General features: G+C 42.0%; 1 protein-coding gene across 1 annotated transcript in view; it reads right to left on the reverse strand.

Annotated features, from left to right (window-relative positions):
• Window positions 1-17,551, reverse strand: part of LOC134852972 (membrane progestin receptor alpha-like) — an 82,114-nt gene extending 64,563 nt beyond the window's left edge. The window contains exons 1-3 of the mRNA XM_063868863.1: window positions 17,225-17,551; window positions 13,178-13,269; window positions 12,200-12,386 (exon numbers count right to left, since the gene is read on the reverse strand). Coding sequence (XP_063724933.1) covers window positions 12,200-12,386; window positions 13,178-13,269; window positions 17,225-17,514 — 569 coding nt within the window. The 5' untranslated portion in view covers window positions 17,515-17,551. The remainder of the gene's footprint in view (window positions 1-12,199; window positions 12,387-13,177; window positions 13,270-17,224) is intronic.
• Between the last annotated feature and the right edge of the window lie 968 nt (window positions 17,552-18,519).

Here is an 18,519-nt window from a genome sequence, read left to right on the forward strand (position 1 = left end):
TCTGTGTTTGGAAGAGGGACAGAGTAGACGAAGGTGGCTATGTCTATATGTAGTGGGCATGTATAAGTATACTCACACGACAGTCATGAGTGTCTGTGTGTTTGGAAGAGGGACAGAGTAGACGAAGGTGGCTACGTCTATATGTAGTGGGCAGGTATAAGTATACTCACACGACAGTCATGAGTGTCTGTGTGTTTGGGAGAGGGACAGAGTAGACGAAGGTGGCTATGTCTATATGTAGTGGGCAGGTATAAGTATACTCACACAACAGTCATGAGTGTCATGTGTGTTTGGGAGAGGGACAGAGTAGACGAAGGTGGCTATGTCTATATGTAGTGGGCATGTATAAGTATACTCACACGACAGTCATGAGTGTCTCTGTGTTTGGGAGAGGGACAGAATAGACGAAGGTGGCTATATCGATATGTAGTGGGCAGGTATAAGTATACTCACACGACAGTCATGAGTGTCTGTGTGTTTGGGAGAGGGAAACAGTAGACGAAGGTGGCTATGTCTATATGTAGTGGGCAGGTATAAGTATACTCACACGACAGTCATGAGTGTCTCTGTGTTTCGAAGAGGGACAGAGTAGACGAAGGATGCTATGTATATAGGTAGTGGGCAGGTATAAGTATACTCACACGACAGTCATGAGTGTCCCTGTAATTGGAAGAGGGACAGAGTAGACGAAGGTGGCTATGTCTATATTTAGTGGGCAGGTATAAGTATACTCACACGACAGTCATGAGTGTCTGTGTGTTTGCGAGAGGGACAGAATAGACGAAGGTGGCTATGTCTATATGTAGTGGGCAGGTATAAGTATACTCACACGACAGTCATGAGTGTCTCTGTGTTTGGAAGAGGGACAGAGTAGACGAAGGTGGCTATGTCTATATGTAGTTGGCAGGTATAAGTATACTCACACGACAGTCATGAGTGTCTCTGTGTTTGGAAGAGGGACAGAGTAGACAAAGGTGGTTATGTCTATACGTAGTGGGCAGGTATAAGTACACTCACACGACAGTCATGAGTGTCTGTGTGTTTGGGAGAGGGACAGAGCAGACGAAGGTGGCTATGTCTATATGTAGTGGGCAGGTATACGTATACTCACACGACAGTCATGAGTGTCTCTGCGTTTGGAAGAGGGACAGAGTAGACGAAGGTGGCTATGTCTATATGTAAAGGGCATGTATAAGTATACTCACACGACAGTCATGACTGTCTCTGTGTTTGGAAGAGGGACAGAGTAGATGAAGGTGGCTATGTCTATATGTAGTGGGCATGTATAAGTATACTCACACGACAGTCATGAGTGTCTGTGTGTTTGGGAGAGGGACAGAGCAGACGAAGGTGGCTATGTCTATATGTAGTGGGCAGGTATAAGTAAACTCACACGACAGTCATGAGTGTCTGTGTGTTTGGGAGTGGGACAGAGTAGACGAAGGTGGCTATGTCTATATGTAGTGGACATGTATAAGTATACTCACACGACAGTCATGAGTGTCTCTGTGTTTGGAAGAGGGACAGAGTAGACGAAGGTGGCTATGTCTATATGTAGTGGGCATGTATAAGTATACTCACACGACAGTCATGAGTGTCTGTGTGTTTGGAAGAGGGACAGAGTAGACGAAGGTGGCTACGTCTATATGTAGTGGGCAGGTATAAGTATACTCACACGACAGTCATGAGTGTCTGTGTGTTTGGGAGAGGGACAGAGTAGACGAAGGTGGCTATGTCTATATGTAGTGGGCAGGTATAAGTATACTCACACGACAGCCATGAGTGTCATGTGTGTTTGGGAGAGGGACAGAGTAGACGAAGGTGGCTATGTCTATATGTAGTAGGCATGTATAAGTATACTCACACGACAGTCATGAGTGTCTCTGTGTTTGGAAGAGGGACAGAGTAGACGAAGGTGGCTATGTCTATATGTAGTGGGCATGTATAAGTATACTCACACGACAGTCATGAGTGTCTCTGTGTTTGGAAGAGGAACAGAGTAGACGAAGGTGGCTATGTCTATATGTAGTGGGCAGGTATAAGTTTACTCACACGACAGTCATGAGTGTCTGTGTGTTTGCGAGAGGGACAGAGTAGACGAAGGTGGCTATGTCTCTATGTAGTGGGCAGGTATAAGTTTACTCACACGACAGTCATGAGTGTCTCTGCGTTTGGAAGAGGGACAGAGTAGACGAAGGTGGCTATGTCTATATGTAAAGGGCATGTATAAGTATACTCACACGACAGTCATGACTGTCTCTGTGTTTGGAAGAGGGACAGAGTAGATGAAGGTGGCTATGTCTATATGTAGTGGGCATGTATAAGTATACTCACACGACAGTCATGAGTGTCTGTGTGCTTGGGAGAGGGACAGAGCAGACGAAGGTGGCTATGTCTATATGTAGTGGGCAGGTATAAGTAAACTCACACGACAGTCATGAGTGTCTGTGTGTTTGGGAGTGGGACAGAGTAGACGAAGGTGGCTATGTCTATATGTAGTGGACATGTATAAGTATTCTCACACGACAGTCATGAGTGTCTCTGTGTTTGGAAGAGGGACAGAGTAGACGAAGGTGGCTATGTCTATATTTAGTGGGCAGGTATAAGTATACTCACACGACAGACATGAGTGTCTGTGTGTTTGCGAGAGGGACAGAGTAGACGAAGGTGGCTATGTCTCTATGTAGTGGGCAGGTATAAGTATACTCACACGACAGTCATGAGTGTCTCTGTGTTTGGAAGAGGGACAGAGTAGACGAAGGTGGCTATGTCTATATGTAGTGGGCAGGTATAAGTATACTCACACGACAGTCATGAGTGTCTCTGTGTTTGGAAGAGGGACAGAGTAGACAAAGGTGGTTATGTCTATACGTAGTGGGCAGGTATAAGTACACTCACACGACAGTCATGAGTGTCTGTGTGTTTGGGAGAGGGACAGAGCAGACGAAGGTGGCTATGTCTATATGTAGTGGGCAGGTATACGTATACTCACACGACAGTCATGCGTGTCTCTGCGTTTGGAAGAGGGACAGAGTAGACGAAGGTGGCTATGTCTATATGTAGTGGGCATGTATAAGTATACTCACACGACAGTCATGACTGTCTCTGTGTTTGGAAGAGGGACAGAGTAGATGAAGGTGGCTATGTCTATATGTAGTGGGCATGTATAAGTATACTCACACGACAGTCATGAGTGTCTGTGTGTTTGGGAGAGGGACAGAGCAGTCGAAGGTGGCTATGTCTATATGTAGTGGGCAGGTATAAGTAAACTCACATGACAGTCATGAGTGTCTGGGAGTGGGACAGAGTAGACGAAGGTGGCTATGTCTATATGTAGTGGACATGTATAAGTATACTCACACGACAGTCATGAGTGTCTCTGTGTTTGGAAGAGGGACAGAGTAGACGAAGGTGGCTATGTCTATATGTAGTGGGCATGTATAAGTATACTCACACGACAGTCATGAGTGTCTGTGTGTTTGGAAGAGGGACAGAGTAGACGAAGGTGGCTACGTCTATATGTAGTGGGCAGGTATAAGTATACTCACACGACAGTCATGAGTGTCTGTGTGTTTGGGAGAGGGACAGAGTAGACGAAGGTGGCTATGTCTATATGTAGTGGGCAGGTATAAGTATACTCACACAACAGTCATGAGTGTCATGTGTGTTTGGGAGAGGGACAGAGTAGACGAAGGTGGCTATGTCTATATGTAGTGGGCATGTATAAGTATACTCACACGACAGTCATGAGTGTCTCTGTGTTTGGGAGAGGGACAGAATAGACGAAGGTGGCTATATCGATATGTAGTGGGCAGGTATAAGTATACTCACACGACAGTCATGAGTGTCTGTGTGTTTGGGAGAGGGAAACAGCAGACGAAGGTGGCTATGTCTATATGTAGTGGGCAGGTATAAGTATACTCACACGACAGTCATGAGTGTCTCTGTGTTTCGAAGAGGGACAGAGTAGACGAAGGATGCTATGTATATAGGTAATGGGCAGGTATAAGTATACTCACACGACAGTCATGAGTGTCCCTGTAATTGGAAGAGGGACAGAGTAGACGAAGGTGGCTATGTCTATATTTAGTGGGCAGGTATAAGTATACTCACACGACAGTCATGAGTGTCTGTGTGTTTGCGAGAGGGACAGAATAGACGAAGGTGGCTATGTCTATATGTAGTGGGCAGGTATAAGTATACTCACACGACAGTCATGAGTGTCTCTGTGTTTGGAAGAGGGACAGAGTAGACGAAGGTGGCTATGTCTATATGTAGTTGGCAGGTATAAGTATACTCACACGACAGTCATGAGTGTCTCTGTGTTTGGAAGAGGGACAGAGTAGACAAAGGTGGTTATGTCTATACGTAGTGGGCAGGTATAAGTACACTCACACGACAGTCATGAGTGTCTGTGTGTTTGGGAGAGGGACAGAGCAGACGAAGGTGGCTATGTCTATATGTAGTGGGCAGGTATACGTATACTCACACGACAGTCATGAGTGTCTCTGCGTTTGGAAGAGGGACAGAGTAGACGAAGGTGGCTATGTCTATATGTAAAGGGCATGTATAAGTATACTCACACGACAGTCATGACTGTCTCTGTGTTTGGAAGAGGGACAGAGTAGATGAAGGTCGCTATGTCTATATGTAGTGGGCATGTATAAGTATACTCACACGACAGTCATGAGTGTCTGTGTGTTTGGGAGAGGGACAGAGCAGACGAAGGTGGCTATGTCTATATGTAGTGGGCAGGTATAAGTAAACTCACACGACAGTCATGAGTGTCTGTGTGTTTGGGAGTGGGACAGAGTAGACGAAGGTGGCTATGTCTATATGTAGTGGACATGTATAAGTATACTCACACGACAGTCATGAGTGTCTCTGTGTTTGGAAGAGGGACAGAGTAGACGAAGGTGGCTATGTCTATATGTAGTGGGCATGTATAAGTATACTCACACGACAGTCATGAGTGTCTGTGTGTTTGGAAGAGGGACAGAGTAGACGAAGGTGGCTACGTCTATATGTAGTGGGCAGGTATAAGTATACTCACACGACAGTCATGAGTGTCTGTGTGTTTGGGAGAGGGACAGAGTAGACGAAGGTGGCTATGTCTATATGTAGTGGGCAGGTATAAGTATACTCACACGACAGCCATGAGTGTCATGTGTGTTTGGGAGAGGGACAGAGTAGACGAAGGTGGCTATGTCTATATGTAGTAGGCATGTATAAGTATACTCACACGACAGTCATGAGTGTCTCTGTGTTTGGAAGAGGGACAGAGTAGACGAAGGTGGCTATGTCTATATGTAGTGGGCATGTATAAGTATACTCACACGACAGTCATGAGTGTCTCTGTGTTTGGAAGAGGAACAGAGTAGACGAAGGTGGCTATGTCTATATGTAGTGGGCAGGTATAAGTTTACTCACACGACAGTCATGAGTGTCTGTGTGTTTGGGAGAGGGACAGAGTAGACGAAGGTGGCTATGTCTATATGTAGTGGGCATGTATAAGTATACTCACACGACAGTCATGAGTGTCTGTGTGTTTGGGAGAGGGACAGAGTAGACGAAGGTGGCTATGTCTATATGTAGTGGACATGTATAAGTATACTCACACGACAGTCATGAGTGTCTCTGTGTTTGGAAGAGGGACAGAGTAGACGAAGGTGGCTATGTCTATATGTAGTGGGCATGTATAAGTATACTCACACGACAGTCATGAGTGTCTGTGTGTTTGGAAGAGGGACAGAGTAGACGAAGGTGGCTACGTCTATATGTAGTGGGCAGGTATAAGTATACTCACACGACAGTCATGAGTGTCTGTGTGTTTGGGAGAGGGACAGAGTAGACGAAGGTGGCTATGTCTATATGTAGTGGGCAGGTATAAGTATACTCACACGACAGCCATGAGTGTCATGTGTGTTTGGGAGAGGGACAGAGTAGACGAAGGTGGCTATGTCTATATGTAGTGGGCATGTATAAGTATACTCACACGACAGTCATGAGTGTCTCTGTGTTTGGAAGAGGGACAGAGTAGACGAAGGTGGCTATGTCTATATGTAGTGGGCATGTATAAGTATACTCACGCGACAGTCATTAGTGTCTCTGTGTTTGGAAGAGGGACAGAGTAGACGAAGGTGGCTATGTCTATATGTAGTGGGCAGGTATAAGTATACTCACACGACAGCCATGAGTGTCATGTGTGTTTGGGAGAGGGACAGAGTAGACGAAGGTGGCTATGTCTATATGTAGTAGGCATGTATAAGTATACTCACACGACAGTCATGAGTGTCTCTGTGTTTGGAAGAGGGACAGAGTAGACGAAGGTGGCTATGTCTATATGTAGTGGGCATGTATAAGTATACTCACACGACAGTCATGAGTGTCTCTGTGTTTGGAAGAGGGACAGAGTAGACGAAGGTGGCTATGTCTATATGTAGTGGGCAGGTATAAGTTTACTCACACGACAGTCATGAGTGTCTGTGTGTTTGGGAGAGGGACAGAGTAGACGAAGGTGGCTATGTCTATATGTAGTGGGCATGTATAAGTATACTCACACGACAGTCATGAGTGTCTGTGTGTTTGGGAGAGGGACAGAGTAGACGAAGGTGGCTATGTCTATATGTAGTGGACATGTATAAGTATACTCACACGACAGTCATGAGTGTCTCTGTGTTTGGAAGAGGGACAGAGTAGACGAAGGTGGCTATGTCTATATGTAGTGGACATGTATAAGTATACTCACACGACAGTCATGAGTGTCTGTGTGTTTGGAAGAGGGACAGAGTAGACGAAGGTGGCTATGTCTATATGTAGTTGGCAGGTATAAGTATACTCACACGACAGTCATGAGTGTCTCTGTGTTTGGAAGAGGGACAGAGTAGACAAAGGTGGTTATGTCTATACGTAGTGGGCAGGTATAAGTACACTCACACGACAGTCATGAGTGTCTGTGTGTTTGGGAGAGGGACAGAGCAGACGAAGGTGGCTATGTCTATATGTAGTGGGCAGGTATACGTATACTCACACGACAGTCATGAGTGTCTCTGCGTTTGGAAGAGGGACAGAGTAGACGAAGGTGGCTATGTCTATATGTAAAGGGCATGTATAAGTATACTCACACGACAGTCATGACTGTCTCTGTGTTTGGAAGAGGGACAGAGTAGATGAAGGTGGCTATGTCTATATGTAGTGGGCATGTATAAGTATACTCACACGACAGTCATGAGTGTCTGTGTGTTTGGGAGAGGGACAGAGCAGACGAAGGTGGCTATGTCTATATGTAGTGGGCAGGTATAAGTAAACTCACACGACAGTCATGAGTGTCTGTGTGTTTGGGAGTGGGACAGAGTAGACGAAGGTGGCTATGTCTATATGTAGTGGACATGTATAAGTATACTCACACGACAGTCATGAGTGTCTCTGTGTTTGGAAGAGGGACAGAGTAGACGAAGGTGGCTATGTCTATATGTAGTGGGCATGTATAAGTATACTCACACGACAGTCATGAGTGTCTGTGTGTTTGGAAGAGGGACAGAGTAGACGAAGGTGGCTACGTCTATATGTAGTGGGCAGGTATAAGTATACTCACACGACAGTCATGAGTGTCTGTGTGTTTGGGAGAGGGACAGAGCAGACGAAGGTGGCTATGTCTATATGTAGTGGGCAGGTATACGTATACTCACACGACAGTCATGAGTGTCTCTGCGTTTGGAAGAGGGACAGAGTAGACGAAGGTGGCTATGTCTATATGTAAAGGGCATGTATAAGTATACTCACACGACAGTCATGACTGTCTCTGTGTTTGGAAGAGGGACAGAGTAGATGAAGGTGGCTATGTCTATATGTAGTGGGCATGTATAAGTATACTCACACGACAGTCATGAGTGTCTGTGTGTTTGGGAGAGGGACAGAGCAGACGAAGGTGGCTATGTCTATATGTAGTGGGCAGGTATAAGTAAACTCACACGACAGTCATGAGTGTCTGTGTGTTTGGGAGTGGGACAGAGTAGACGAAGGTGGCTATGTCTATATGTAGTGGACATGTATAAGTATACTCACACGACAGTCATGAGTGTCTCTGTGTTTGGAAGAGGGACAGAGTAGACGAAGGTGGCTATGTCTATATGTAGTGGGCATGTATAAGTATACTCACACGACAGTCATGAGTGTCTGTGTGTTTGGAAGAGGGACAGAGTAGACGAAGGTGGCTACGTCTATATGTAGTGGGCAGGTATAAGTATACTCACACGACAGTCATGAGTGTCTGTGTGTTTGGGAGGGGACAGAGTAGACGAAGGTGGCTATGTCTATATGTAGTGGGCAGGTATAAGTATACTCACACGACAGCCATGAGTGTCATGTGTGTTTGGGAGAGGGACAGAGTAGACGAAGGTGGCTATGTCTATATGTAGTAGGCATGTATAAGTATACTCACACGACAGTCATGAGTGTCTCTGTGTTTGGAAGAGGGACAGAGTAGACGAAGGTGGCTATGTCTATATGTAGTGGGCATGTATAAGTATACTCACACGACAGTCATGAGTGTCTCTGTGTTTGGAAGAGGAACACAGTAGACGAAGGTGGCTATGTCTATATGTAGTGGGCAGGTATAAGTTTACTCACACGACAGTCATGAGTGTCTGTGTGTTTGGGAGAGGGACAGAGTAGACGAAGGTGGCTATGTCTATATGTAGTGGGCATGTATAAGTATACTCACACGACAGTCATGAGTGTCTGTGTGTTTGGGAGAGGGACAGAGTAGACGAAGGTGGCTATGTCTATATGTAGTGGACATGTATAAGTATACTCACACGACAGTCATGAGTGTCTCTGTGTTTGGAAGAGGGACAGAGTAGACGAAGGTGGCTATGTCTATATGTAGTGGGCATGTATAAGTATACTCACACGACAGTCATGAGTGTCTGTGTGTTTGGAAGAGGGACAGAGTAGACGAAGGTGGCTACGTCTATATGTAGTGGGCAGGTATAAGTATACTCACACGACAGTCATGAGTGTCTGTGTGTTTGGGAGAGGGACAGAGTAGACGAAGGTGGCTATGTCTATATGTAGTGGGCAGGTATAAGTATACTCACACGACAGCCATGAGTGTCATGTGTGTTTGGGAGAGGGACAGAGTAGACGAAGGTGGCTATGTCTATATGTAGTGGGCATGTATAAGTATACTCACACGACAGTCATGAGTGTCTCTGTGTTTGGAAGAGGGACAGAGTAGACGAAGGTGGCTATGTCTATATGTAGTGGGCATGTATAAGTATACTCACGCGACAGTCATTAGTGTCTCTGTGTTTGGAAGAGGGACAGAGTAGACGAAGGTGGCTATGTCTATATGTAGTGGGCAGGTATAAGTATACTCACACGACAGCCATGAGTGTCATGTGTGTTTGGGAGAGGGACAGAGTAGACGAAGGTGGCTATGTCTATATGTAGTAGGCATGTATAAGTATACTCACACGACAGTCATGAGTGTCTCTGTGTTTGGAAGAGGGACAGAGTAGACGAAGGTGGCTATGTCTATATGTAGTGGGCATGTATAAGTATACTCACACGACAGTCATGAGTGTCTCTGTGTTTGGAAGAGGGACAGAGTAGACGAAGGTGGCTATGTCTATATGTAGTGGGCAGGTATAAGTTTACTCACACGACAGTCATGAGTGTCTGTGTGTTTGGGAGAGGGACAGAGTAGACGAAGGTGGCTATGTCTATATGTAGTGGGCATGTATAAGTATACTCACACGACAGTCATGAGTGTCTGTGTGTTTGGGAGAGGGACAGAGTAGACGAAGATGGCTATGTCTATATGTAGTGGACATGTATAAGTATACTCACACGACAGTCATGAGTGTCTCTGTGTTTGGAAGAGGGACAGAGTAGACGAAGGTGGCTATGTCTATATGTAGTGGGCATGTATAAGTATACTCACACGACAGTCATGAGTGTCTGTGTGTTTGGAAGAGGGACAGAGTAGACGAAGGTGGCTACGTCTATATGTAGTGGGCAGGTATAAGTATACTCACACGACAGTCATGAGTGTCTGTGTGTTTGGGAGAGGGACAGAGTAGACGAAGGTGGCTATGTCTATATGTAGTGGGCAGGTATAAGTATACTCACACGACAGCCATGAGTGTCATGTGTGTTTGGGAGAGGGACAGAGTAGACGAAGGTGGCTATGTCTATATGTAGTGGGCATGTATAAGTATACTCACACGACAGTCATGAGTGTCTCTGTGTTTGGAAGAGGGACAGAGTAGACGAAGGTGGCTATGTCTATATGTAGTGGGCATGTATAAGTATACTCATGCGACAGTCATTAGTGTCTCTGTGTTTGGAAGAGGGACAGAGTAGACGAAGGTGGCTATGTCTATATGTAGTGGGCAGGTATAAGTTTACTCCCACGACAGTCATGAGTGTCAGTGTGTTTGGGAGAGGGACAGAGTAGACGAAGGTGGCTATGTCTATATGTAGTGGGCATGTATAAGTATACTCACACGACAGTCATGAGTGTCTGTGTGTTTGGGAGAGGGACAGAGTAGACGAAGGTGGCTATGTCTACAAGTAGTGGGCATGTATAAGTATACTCACACTACAGTCATGACTTTCTCTGTGTTTGGAAGAGGGACAGAGTAGACAAAGGTGGCTATGTCTATATGTAGTGGGCAGGTATAAGAATACTCACACGACAGTCATGAGTGTCTGTGTGTTTGGGAGAGGGACAGAGTAGACAAAGGTGGCTATGTCTATATGTAGTGGGCAGGTATAAGTATACTCACACGACAATCATGAGTGTCTCTGTGTTTGGAAGACGGACAGAGTAGACGAAGGTGGCTATGTCTATATGTAGTGGGCAGGTATAAGTATACTCACACGACAGTCATGAGTGTCTGTGTGTTTGGGAGAGGGACAGAGTAGACAAAGGTGGCTATGTCTATATGTAGTGGGCAGGTATAAGTATACTCACACGACAGTCATGAGTGTCTGTGTGTTTGGGAGAGGGACAGAGGAGACGAAGGTGGCTATGTCTATATGTAGTGGGCAGGTATAAGTAAACTCACACGACAGTCATGAGTGTCTGTGTGTTTGGGAGAGGGACAGAGTAGACGAAGGTGGCTATGTCTATGTAGAGGGCATGTATAAGTATACTCACACGACAGTCATGAGTGTCTCTGTGTTTGGAAGAGGGACAGAGTAGACGAAGGTGGCTATGTCTATATGTAGTGGGCAGGTATAAGTATACTCACACGACAGTCATGAGTGTCTGTGTGTTTGGGAGAGGGACAGAGTGGACGAAGGTGGCTATGTCTTTATGTAGTGGGCATGTATAAGTATACTCACACGACAGTCATGAGTGTCTCTGTGTTTGGAAGAGGTACAGAGTAGACGAAGGTGGCTATGTCTATATGTAGTGGGCAGGTATAAGTATACTCACACGACAGTCATGAGTGTCTGTGTTTGGGAGAGGGACAGAGTAGACGAAGGTGGCTATGTCTATATGTAGTGGGCATGTATAAGTATACTCACACGACAGTCATGAGTGTCTCTGTGTTTGGAAGAGGGACAGAGTAGACGAAGGTGGCTATGTCTATATGTAGTGGGCATGTATAGGTATACTCACACGACAGTCATGAGTGTCTCTGTGTTTGGAAGAGGGACAGAGTAGACGAAGGTGGCTATGTCTATATGTAGTGGGCATGTATAAGTATACTCACACGACAGTCATGAGTGTCTCTGTGTTTGGAAGAGGGACAGAGTAGACGAAGGTGGCTATGTCTATATGTAGTGGGCATGTATAGGTATACTCACACGACAGTCATGAGTGTCTCTGTGTTCGGAAGAGGGACAGAGTAGACGAAGGTGGCTAAGTCTATATGTAGTGGGCATGTATAGGTATACTCACACGACAGTCATGAGTGTCTCTGTGTTTGGAAGAGGGACAGAGTAGACGAAGGTGGCTATGTCTATATGTAGTGGGCATGTATAGGTATACTCACACGACAGTCATGAGTGTCTCTGTGTTCGGAAGAGGGACAGAGTAGACGAAGGTGGCTATGTCTATATGTAGTGGGCATGTATAAGTATACTCACACGACAGTCATGAGTGTCTCTGTGTTTGGAAGAGGGACAGAGTAGACGAAGGTGGCTATGTCTATATGTAGTGGGCAGATTTATGTATACTCACACGACAGTCATGAGTGTCTGTGTGTTTGGGAGAGGGACAGAATAGACGAAGGTGGCGATGGCTGCCAGGTAGAGGTAGATGGTGATGCCGAAGTAGTCAAACATGTAGAACACACCACTATACTCCACACTGTGATGACACATAGTGTGGGCATTAGCACTGGCTATGTGGGTGGTCATCATCGCACCTATAAACAGACTGGTTTCATGCTTCAAATAGCTGAACCACATTTGTCTTCCCATGTTTATGCAGTGCACACGTCTTCCCCATCCTATTCAGCGAAAATAAACTTCTATTTATAAAATAATTGATTTTTTTTTCGCTTAACTTGATGGGGAAGACTGCATAATGAATAAGGCCATTTTCAATTTTCTAGGTGGATGAGGGTTAATGTGATTTACAGCTTTCCTCTAAAATAAAAAATTCCTAATATTAACTCAAGGAACCATTAGCGGCCTTACACGCGAATATTTCAAACTTTCAGATTTTTCCCGAAATTGAGATCAATTTCCGAGATTGAGAACAATTTGCCAAATTTGCTAATATCGATCGAATTGGGATTGAAAAGTCTGAATTGAATAACAAGAACCCATCTGACATTAATTTGTGGTTCCTGATTGTGCATGGAAAAAAAGTTTGAAAAAATCACCAAGACCTATATGAGAGTACTCACTATGTTCATTACTCTTAACAACACAAAACCACCCGACAAAAGGTAAATATAAGAAGGGTGAATACAACAAAGGGTAATTGTAAGAAAACCATATGGTCTTGTGATCGTCTCTCTGAGTGTCAATATATGATTTCTTTTTCTCGAAGACGATATATTCTTCAACATTCAAAAGTGAATTGAATTGCTTCCATTCAATTGCAACCCATCAACTATTAATATTCGATTCAGATGAAAAAAATAAAGTGGAGACATTTATAGAAAATTGAGGAAAATGACGATGAAGAAGGCAAAAGTTAGACGCTTACCTGCTACGAGTGTAATGGGCCACGCCTCAGGAGTGGAGAAGATACTTCGTTCCATGCAGTGACGCCAGAACCATACGAAGATACACACCACGCTGAACAGAACAATTAACTGCTATCATTGCGCAAAATTTCGCTATGCTAGAAGTAAAAACCGGAAATGTTACTTCCAGCTTTTACTAGCAGGTGGATCTCGCTTACGATTCTTCAAACAAGCTTAGTGAGGTTGGTAATTACTTTCTACAATTTTTCAAAATGTTCTCGCAAAGAGGCAGGCTGGTTAGTCATAGGGCAAATAAATTGAACTTTCTCGATTTCAAGGTGCAAATGAATGAATTTTTTCTTCCATGTGTTTGCCATTTTCTTTGCAAAATTTTTTAAGTGTAAGACATAGCTAACTGGCAGTTGGAGAAGAGTAATGAATGCAATGAAATTGATACAGAAAACTGGATCAATAAGCAAAACTTTTATTTCACGGGGATATCTGATAATTAATTCTCTTTTTCGAAATAAGAAGTCGATCACGTTTTTTGCGACCTTTACTCTTTTTCTGTTCGATAAGGGATTTTGCCTTCCTTTCAACAATGGAAAAGCACTGAACTAAAAAAAATCGCAAGTCGAAATCACAAGTCAGAAATCGAAAAAATCAAAATTGAACGTAAGCAAATTTGAAGACTTCCTGAAAAACAAACAAAAAAATCAGCAAGACATATATAAGAGTGTTCACTACGTTCACTGCTCTTGAAAAGAGGCGAAACGCAGCTTCCAACACTTGCGATACAACACAAACATAAAAGAACATAAATCAAATTAAAATTTAAAGGTAAAAAAAATTAGGTAAAACAAAACTTTCCTATGTCTCGATAAAAAACAAATAAGGGCCCGGCTGAAGCTGAAGTAAAAAACAATTAGGGGCCCAGCTGAAACTGTTTGATGGTGAGTGAGTTTGCTATATTGATGCAGTACGAAAAATGTGATATCAAAAACAGGACTTTGCCCAAAACCTTAGTTTGTTTCTCTACAAAATTAAGTGAGAGTAAAAAAACTTGAGATAATCAATTTTCCAAAGGAAATAACATTTCTTTTATAAAAAAACTAAGGAGTCGCCGAATCTGTAAGAACCATTATCGCAACATGTTCTTTCAATTAAATTTTTCATCTCAGACTTAATTGAGTAAATTTTAGGAAAAAATTTTTTAAACGGTCAAAAGGTCAAACACACGGTCGAAAAGATCTCCAAAATGGATTAATATTTTCTGCAAAAAGCAGGTTAGTGACGCATGAGCAGAGAACAATCCAACAACCGGGTTTCTCGATTGAACACAAGCTGAGAATTGCCAAGTTACTTTTCGCGTTAAGTCAAAAGGTATTCAAAAAACAATCGAAGTTTCAAAACTTCGACATATTTTAAGGCCAAAACGTTTTTCTTCCAAAAACTGGGCATGGCCAGTTATAAAGATAGACTTTCAACAACCTTCCTTTTGTTTCGATTAAACCTAGGATATCAGATTTGAAAAGTCAACAAACAAAAAATTTCAAATTTCCGAGAAGCATTGCTTTCTTTGTGAAAAAATAAGGCGTAGCCGTTTATTCAAGAGAGATTCACTTAATCTGTAATATCGATTGAACCCAAAGTCTAAGACTTGGGAGTGTAGTTCTCGAAAAAAATCAAAACAAACTTTTCAAAACAAAGGTCGAAAATCACAATTGGCGAGGGCCATAACTTTTGATATTAAAAAATTTGAGTCTTCGCATGAACAAATCAGCTTCCCTTAACTTGCTTTTTGAATTGAACCCAAAATCTCAAAACCTTAACTATTGCTCTAATGAACTATGAGTAAAAATTTTCGTGACTTTAGAATTTTCTCAGAGACATTTCGGAACTTTCCCGCAGGTTTAGTTTTCGAGAAAAAGAGAATTTTTTCAAAAATGGTAAAAAAAATGACTTTTCTGAGGGCCTTGATTTTTTGTGAAGAAATCAAGGCTGTAGAAATCGGGTTCAGGTAAAAAGAGACTAGGGGATTATGCAGGCACACAGGGTAAGGGCGCACTTCCCATTGGTACCACTTTTTGAAAATCGATGTAGTGTAGTTTTTCAGAAAAACTTAATTTTTTGTAAAAATTTTAAAAAAAACTTCCAAAATAATTAAATAAAAAAAAGAATTCCATACATTTTCATAATAACAGTCATTATCAAACAGAAACTTACAAAAACTCAAAAAATGTTGTTAAAGCCCCATCCTCCTCAACACACACACCCACACGCACACAAAAACTAGAGGCCCAGTTTAAGCAGGAGGTACCTGTTTGATAATTTATTTACTTTGATGAATTAACTATTTCAAAAACTTGAAACTTAGGTTTCATCCAAAATCTTAATAGTTGCTGTAATGAAATATGATATAAAAACTTTTGTGAGTTTGGAATTTTGCCTGACACATAATTTTTTTGTTATAATTTAAGGTGTATCATTTTATATGTTGCGAAGCCTTTTTGCAACATGTTGCCTCGATTAAACCATTGATATCAGCTTGAGTTGTTTTTAGGAGGAGCCAAAAATTTAATTAAAAAAAACGGATAAGAAATCGAAACAATGACTGTTCAGAAGGGCATAACTTTTTTGTTGAAAAGTCTGGACGTGAGCCCTTCCTTACACAGGGGAGCTTCGCTCAACCCTTTCTTTTGATTGAACACAAAATCTCAGATTTCGGAGGGTAGAAAAACTAAAAGGTTTTAAAAAACGGTCAAAAAATTGAAAATTTGACTTTTTAGTTTCATAAAATTTTTGTGAAAAATTTGGCGCAGCCGCTGATGCAGCGTAGTTTACCATAACACTGATTGAAATCAAAACTTCAGATTTCGAAGGGTACTTTTTGAGAAAAATTAAAAATTTGAAAAGATGGATTACAACGTCCTCCCACTCAAATTTCCAAAGGCTCTAGAAATTGGGTTAAGGTAAAAAACAGAGTAAGGTACACTGCAGGCACATATGACAGTAGGCAGACTTCCCATTTGTACCATTTTTTTTTTTCGAAAAACAGTCGAGTACTTTTGAAAAAAACTAACTTGACAATTTTTCCAAAGCGTCTCAAAAACAGAAAAAATAATAAAAAAAACAGGCTCTCATACATTTTCATACACCTGTTTTAATCGAACACTAAAGTTTTTGCTGAACAAACGACGCAATTTTAAGCAAATAAAACGATATAAAACTTAAAAAGCCGAGATAAAAGAAAAAAAGAACAATAAAATGAAATGTTAAAAAAGACTCATAAATTAATAGAAAAAAGTTGTTAAAGCCCCCATCTTCTTCCACATACACACGCCCACTATTTTATCCCTCATTAAACGACGCCATTAAAGGACACTAAGCCGATATAATAAGGGCCGAAATTTATGAAACCGAATAAAAACATAATTTCGAATAGGACGGATATTTAAAAGATTAACACGCTCAATATATGTCTCTTGCAGTTTCCAAGAGATTAATGAGCCCAGCAGATGAGTCCTGTGAACAAAATTGTTCACGGGAAAAGGTCTAGTACCCAATTGCAACACCCTTGGTAAAAAATTACGATCCCGAACATGGATAATTCGTTACAAATTTCACTATTATACAGAAAAGAAAAAACAGTATTCCCTTCGACAAGCTTTGATAGCACTGGTTCAGCTGCTCAGCTGGTCCAATTTTAAGTGTCTGAATATTCAACTTTTGGATAAGCAATTCACGCCATTAAAAAATAGTGTTCAGTTCGACGAAAAAACTATCGATTAATTTCGAGATCTGTTCTATATTAACTTATTTTTTTCTTGTCTGTTTTACACGACAAGATGCGTGAATCGAAATAATTCTTCCTTGTTTCACCCACTGAAAACGGGCAGTAACATCCGTTATCCTTACCAAACTTCAGATGAAAAGAGTAATAAATTGTATCCAGGTCCTTTCAATTGCGATTTAACGAGCATAGAAAATACAGTAGCCAATTCGAGTTGTCTTTAATTGCAAGTTGTCGGATGAAGCATGTTTTAAGCCATAAATGTGTGTCATACCTCAAAATAGCCGTCCAAATATTGAGCGACTCATTGTGTATCTCAAAGATAGAGCCCAGATAACTGGTGAACTTCTGGTGTGGTTCCCTGTAATGACCTCTAATGTATGCTTCCCGCAACCCTCCTGGCATTTCGTTCACACTAAGTTCATGATGCACAAGTAGATCACGCGGACTTTGCTCGAGAACATTCTTGAGATGCTGTGTAATTTTGCGGTTCTTCAGAATACTTGCCGGACTTTCAGATCTACCAGAAGAGTTTAATGTTTCTTTCATTGGAGTGCTAGACATCCTAGTTTTGTCAGTTGCTTTGAGCCATTTTATGTACCTATCTGAAAGCAACCACGAGTATATGAAGAGCGTATATACATATTCTGCATCAATGCAAGGCCACAATACATCGTGCATTTAATAACATGGGGGCTTATAAGACTCTCCAGCTTCAATTATAGCAAAAACGGCGCCGAATTCCTTTGTGAGTAATCATTTTTATTGCAGCTCTCCGCTATTCCTGGACATTATTTCATTTGATAAAAGGGCCTCGCTTGATACCGCAAGCTCTACTGGTCCAATGAACTGAAATTGAAACTAATTGAAGTCACTTAGGTTTCACGATCAGTCAAAAATCGGTCAATTTTCAGTAACACATTTGAACAATCGTTCTTTGTATTTGAACAATCGAACTCGTATTTCGATTGTATTCGAAACAATCGAACTTTGAGTGTTGTTTTACTTGACAACAGTTGAACCAGCATGTAGCAGAAACTAAGGCCACGAACAAAGAAATTAACGACTACAAAGATGAACAAGACTGCTCGTATCAGGGCGAAGCCCTGAATGTTCCGACTGCCTTTTAAGGTTTATGGATCAGCAGTAATAACACAAAAAAATAAATGAAATGAAATAAAATGAATTTTTTTTTTAATTTGAAACTTTTTATGAAAATCATCCCCCCACACGCCATATAAAGTACAAAAAGACAGATTTCGTTCCTTGTAAAAAATCAATTATGGCAAATAACCTTCGCTCAATCAAATTGGAACGATTTATAAGACGGATTAAATCTCCGCTTACGCGTTAATAGCGCTAATTATATCGCGCATTAATTGTCCCAAATTGGTCAAAATGGCCAAAATGGCAATCTTTAAACCCTCATAACTTTACGCAAAATGATCACAGGTGAAATATCTTTTCAAATTAAGGCTCAAGACAACAATGGCTTTCGAATGATGTAAAAAAAATTCCGTCAAAAATGGCTAGTTAAAAAGTCGAAATTTGTCTGAAGAAAAAAAAACC

This window comes from Symsagittifera roscoffensis, chromosome 8, assembly GCF_963678635.1.
Source record: "Symsagittifera roscoffensis chromosome 8, txSymRosc1.1, whole genome shotgun sequence".
NCBI classification, from domain to species: Eukaryota; Metazoa; Xenacoelomorpha; order Acoela; family Convolutidae; genus Symsagittifera; species Symsagittifera roscoffensis.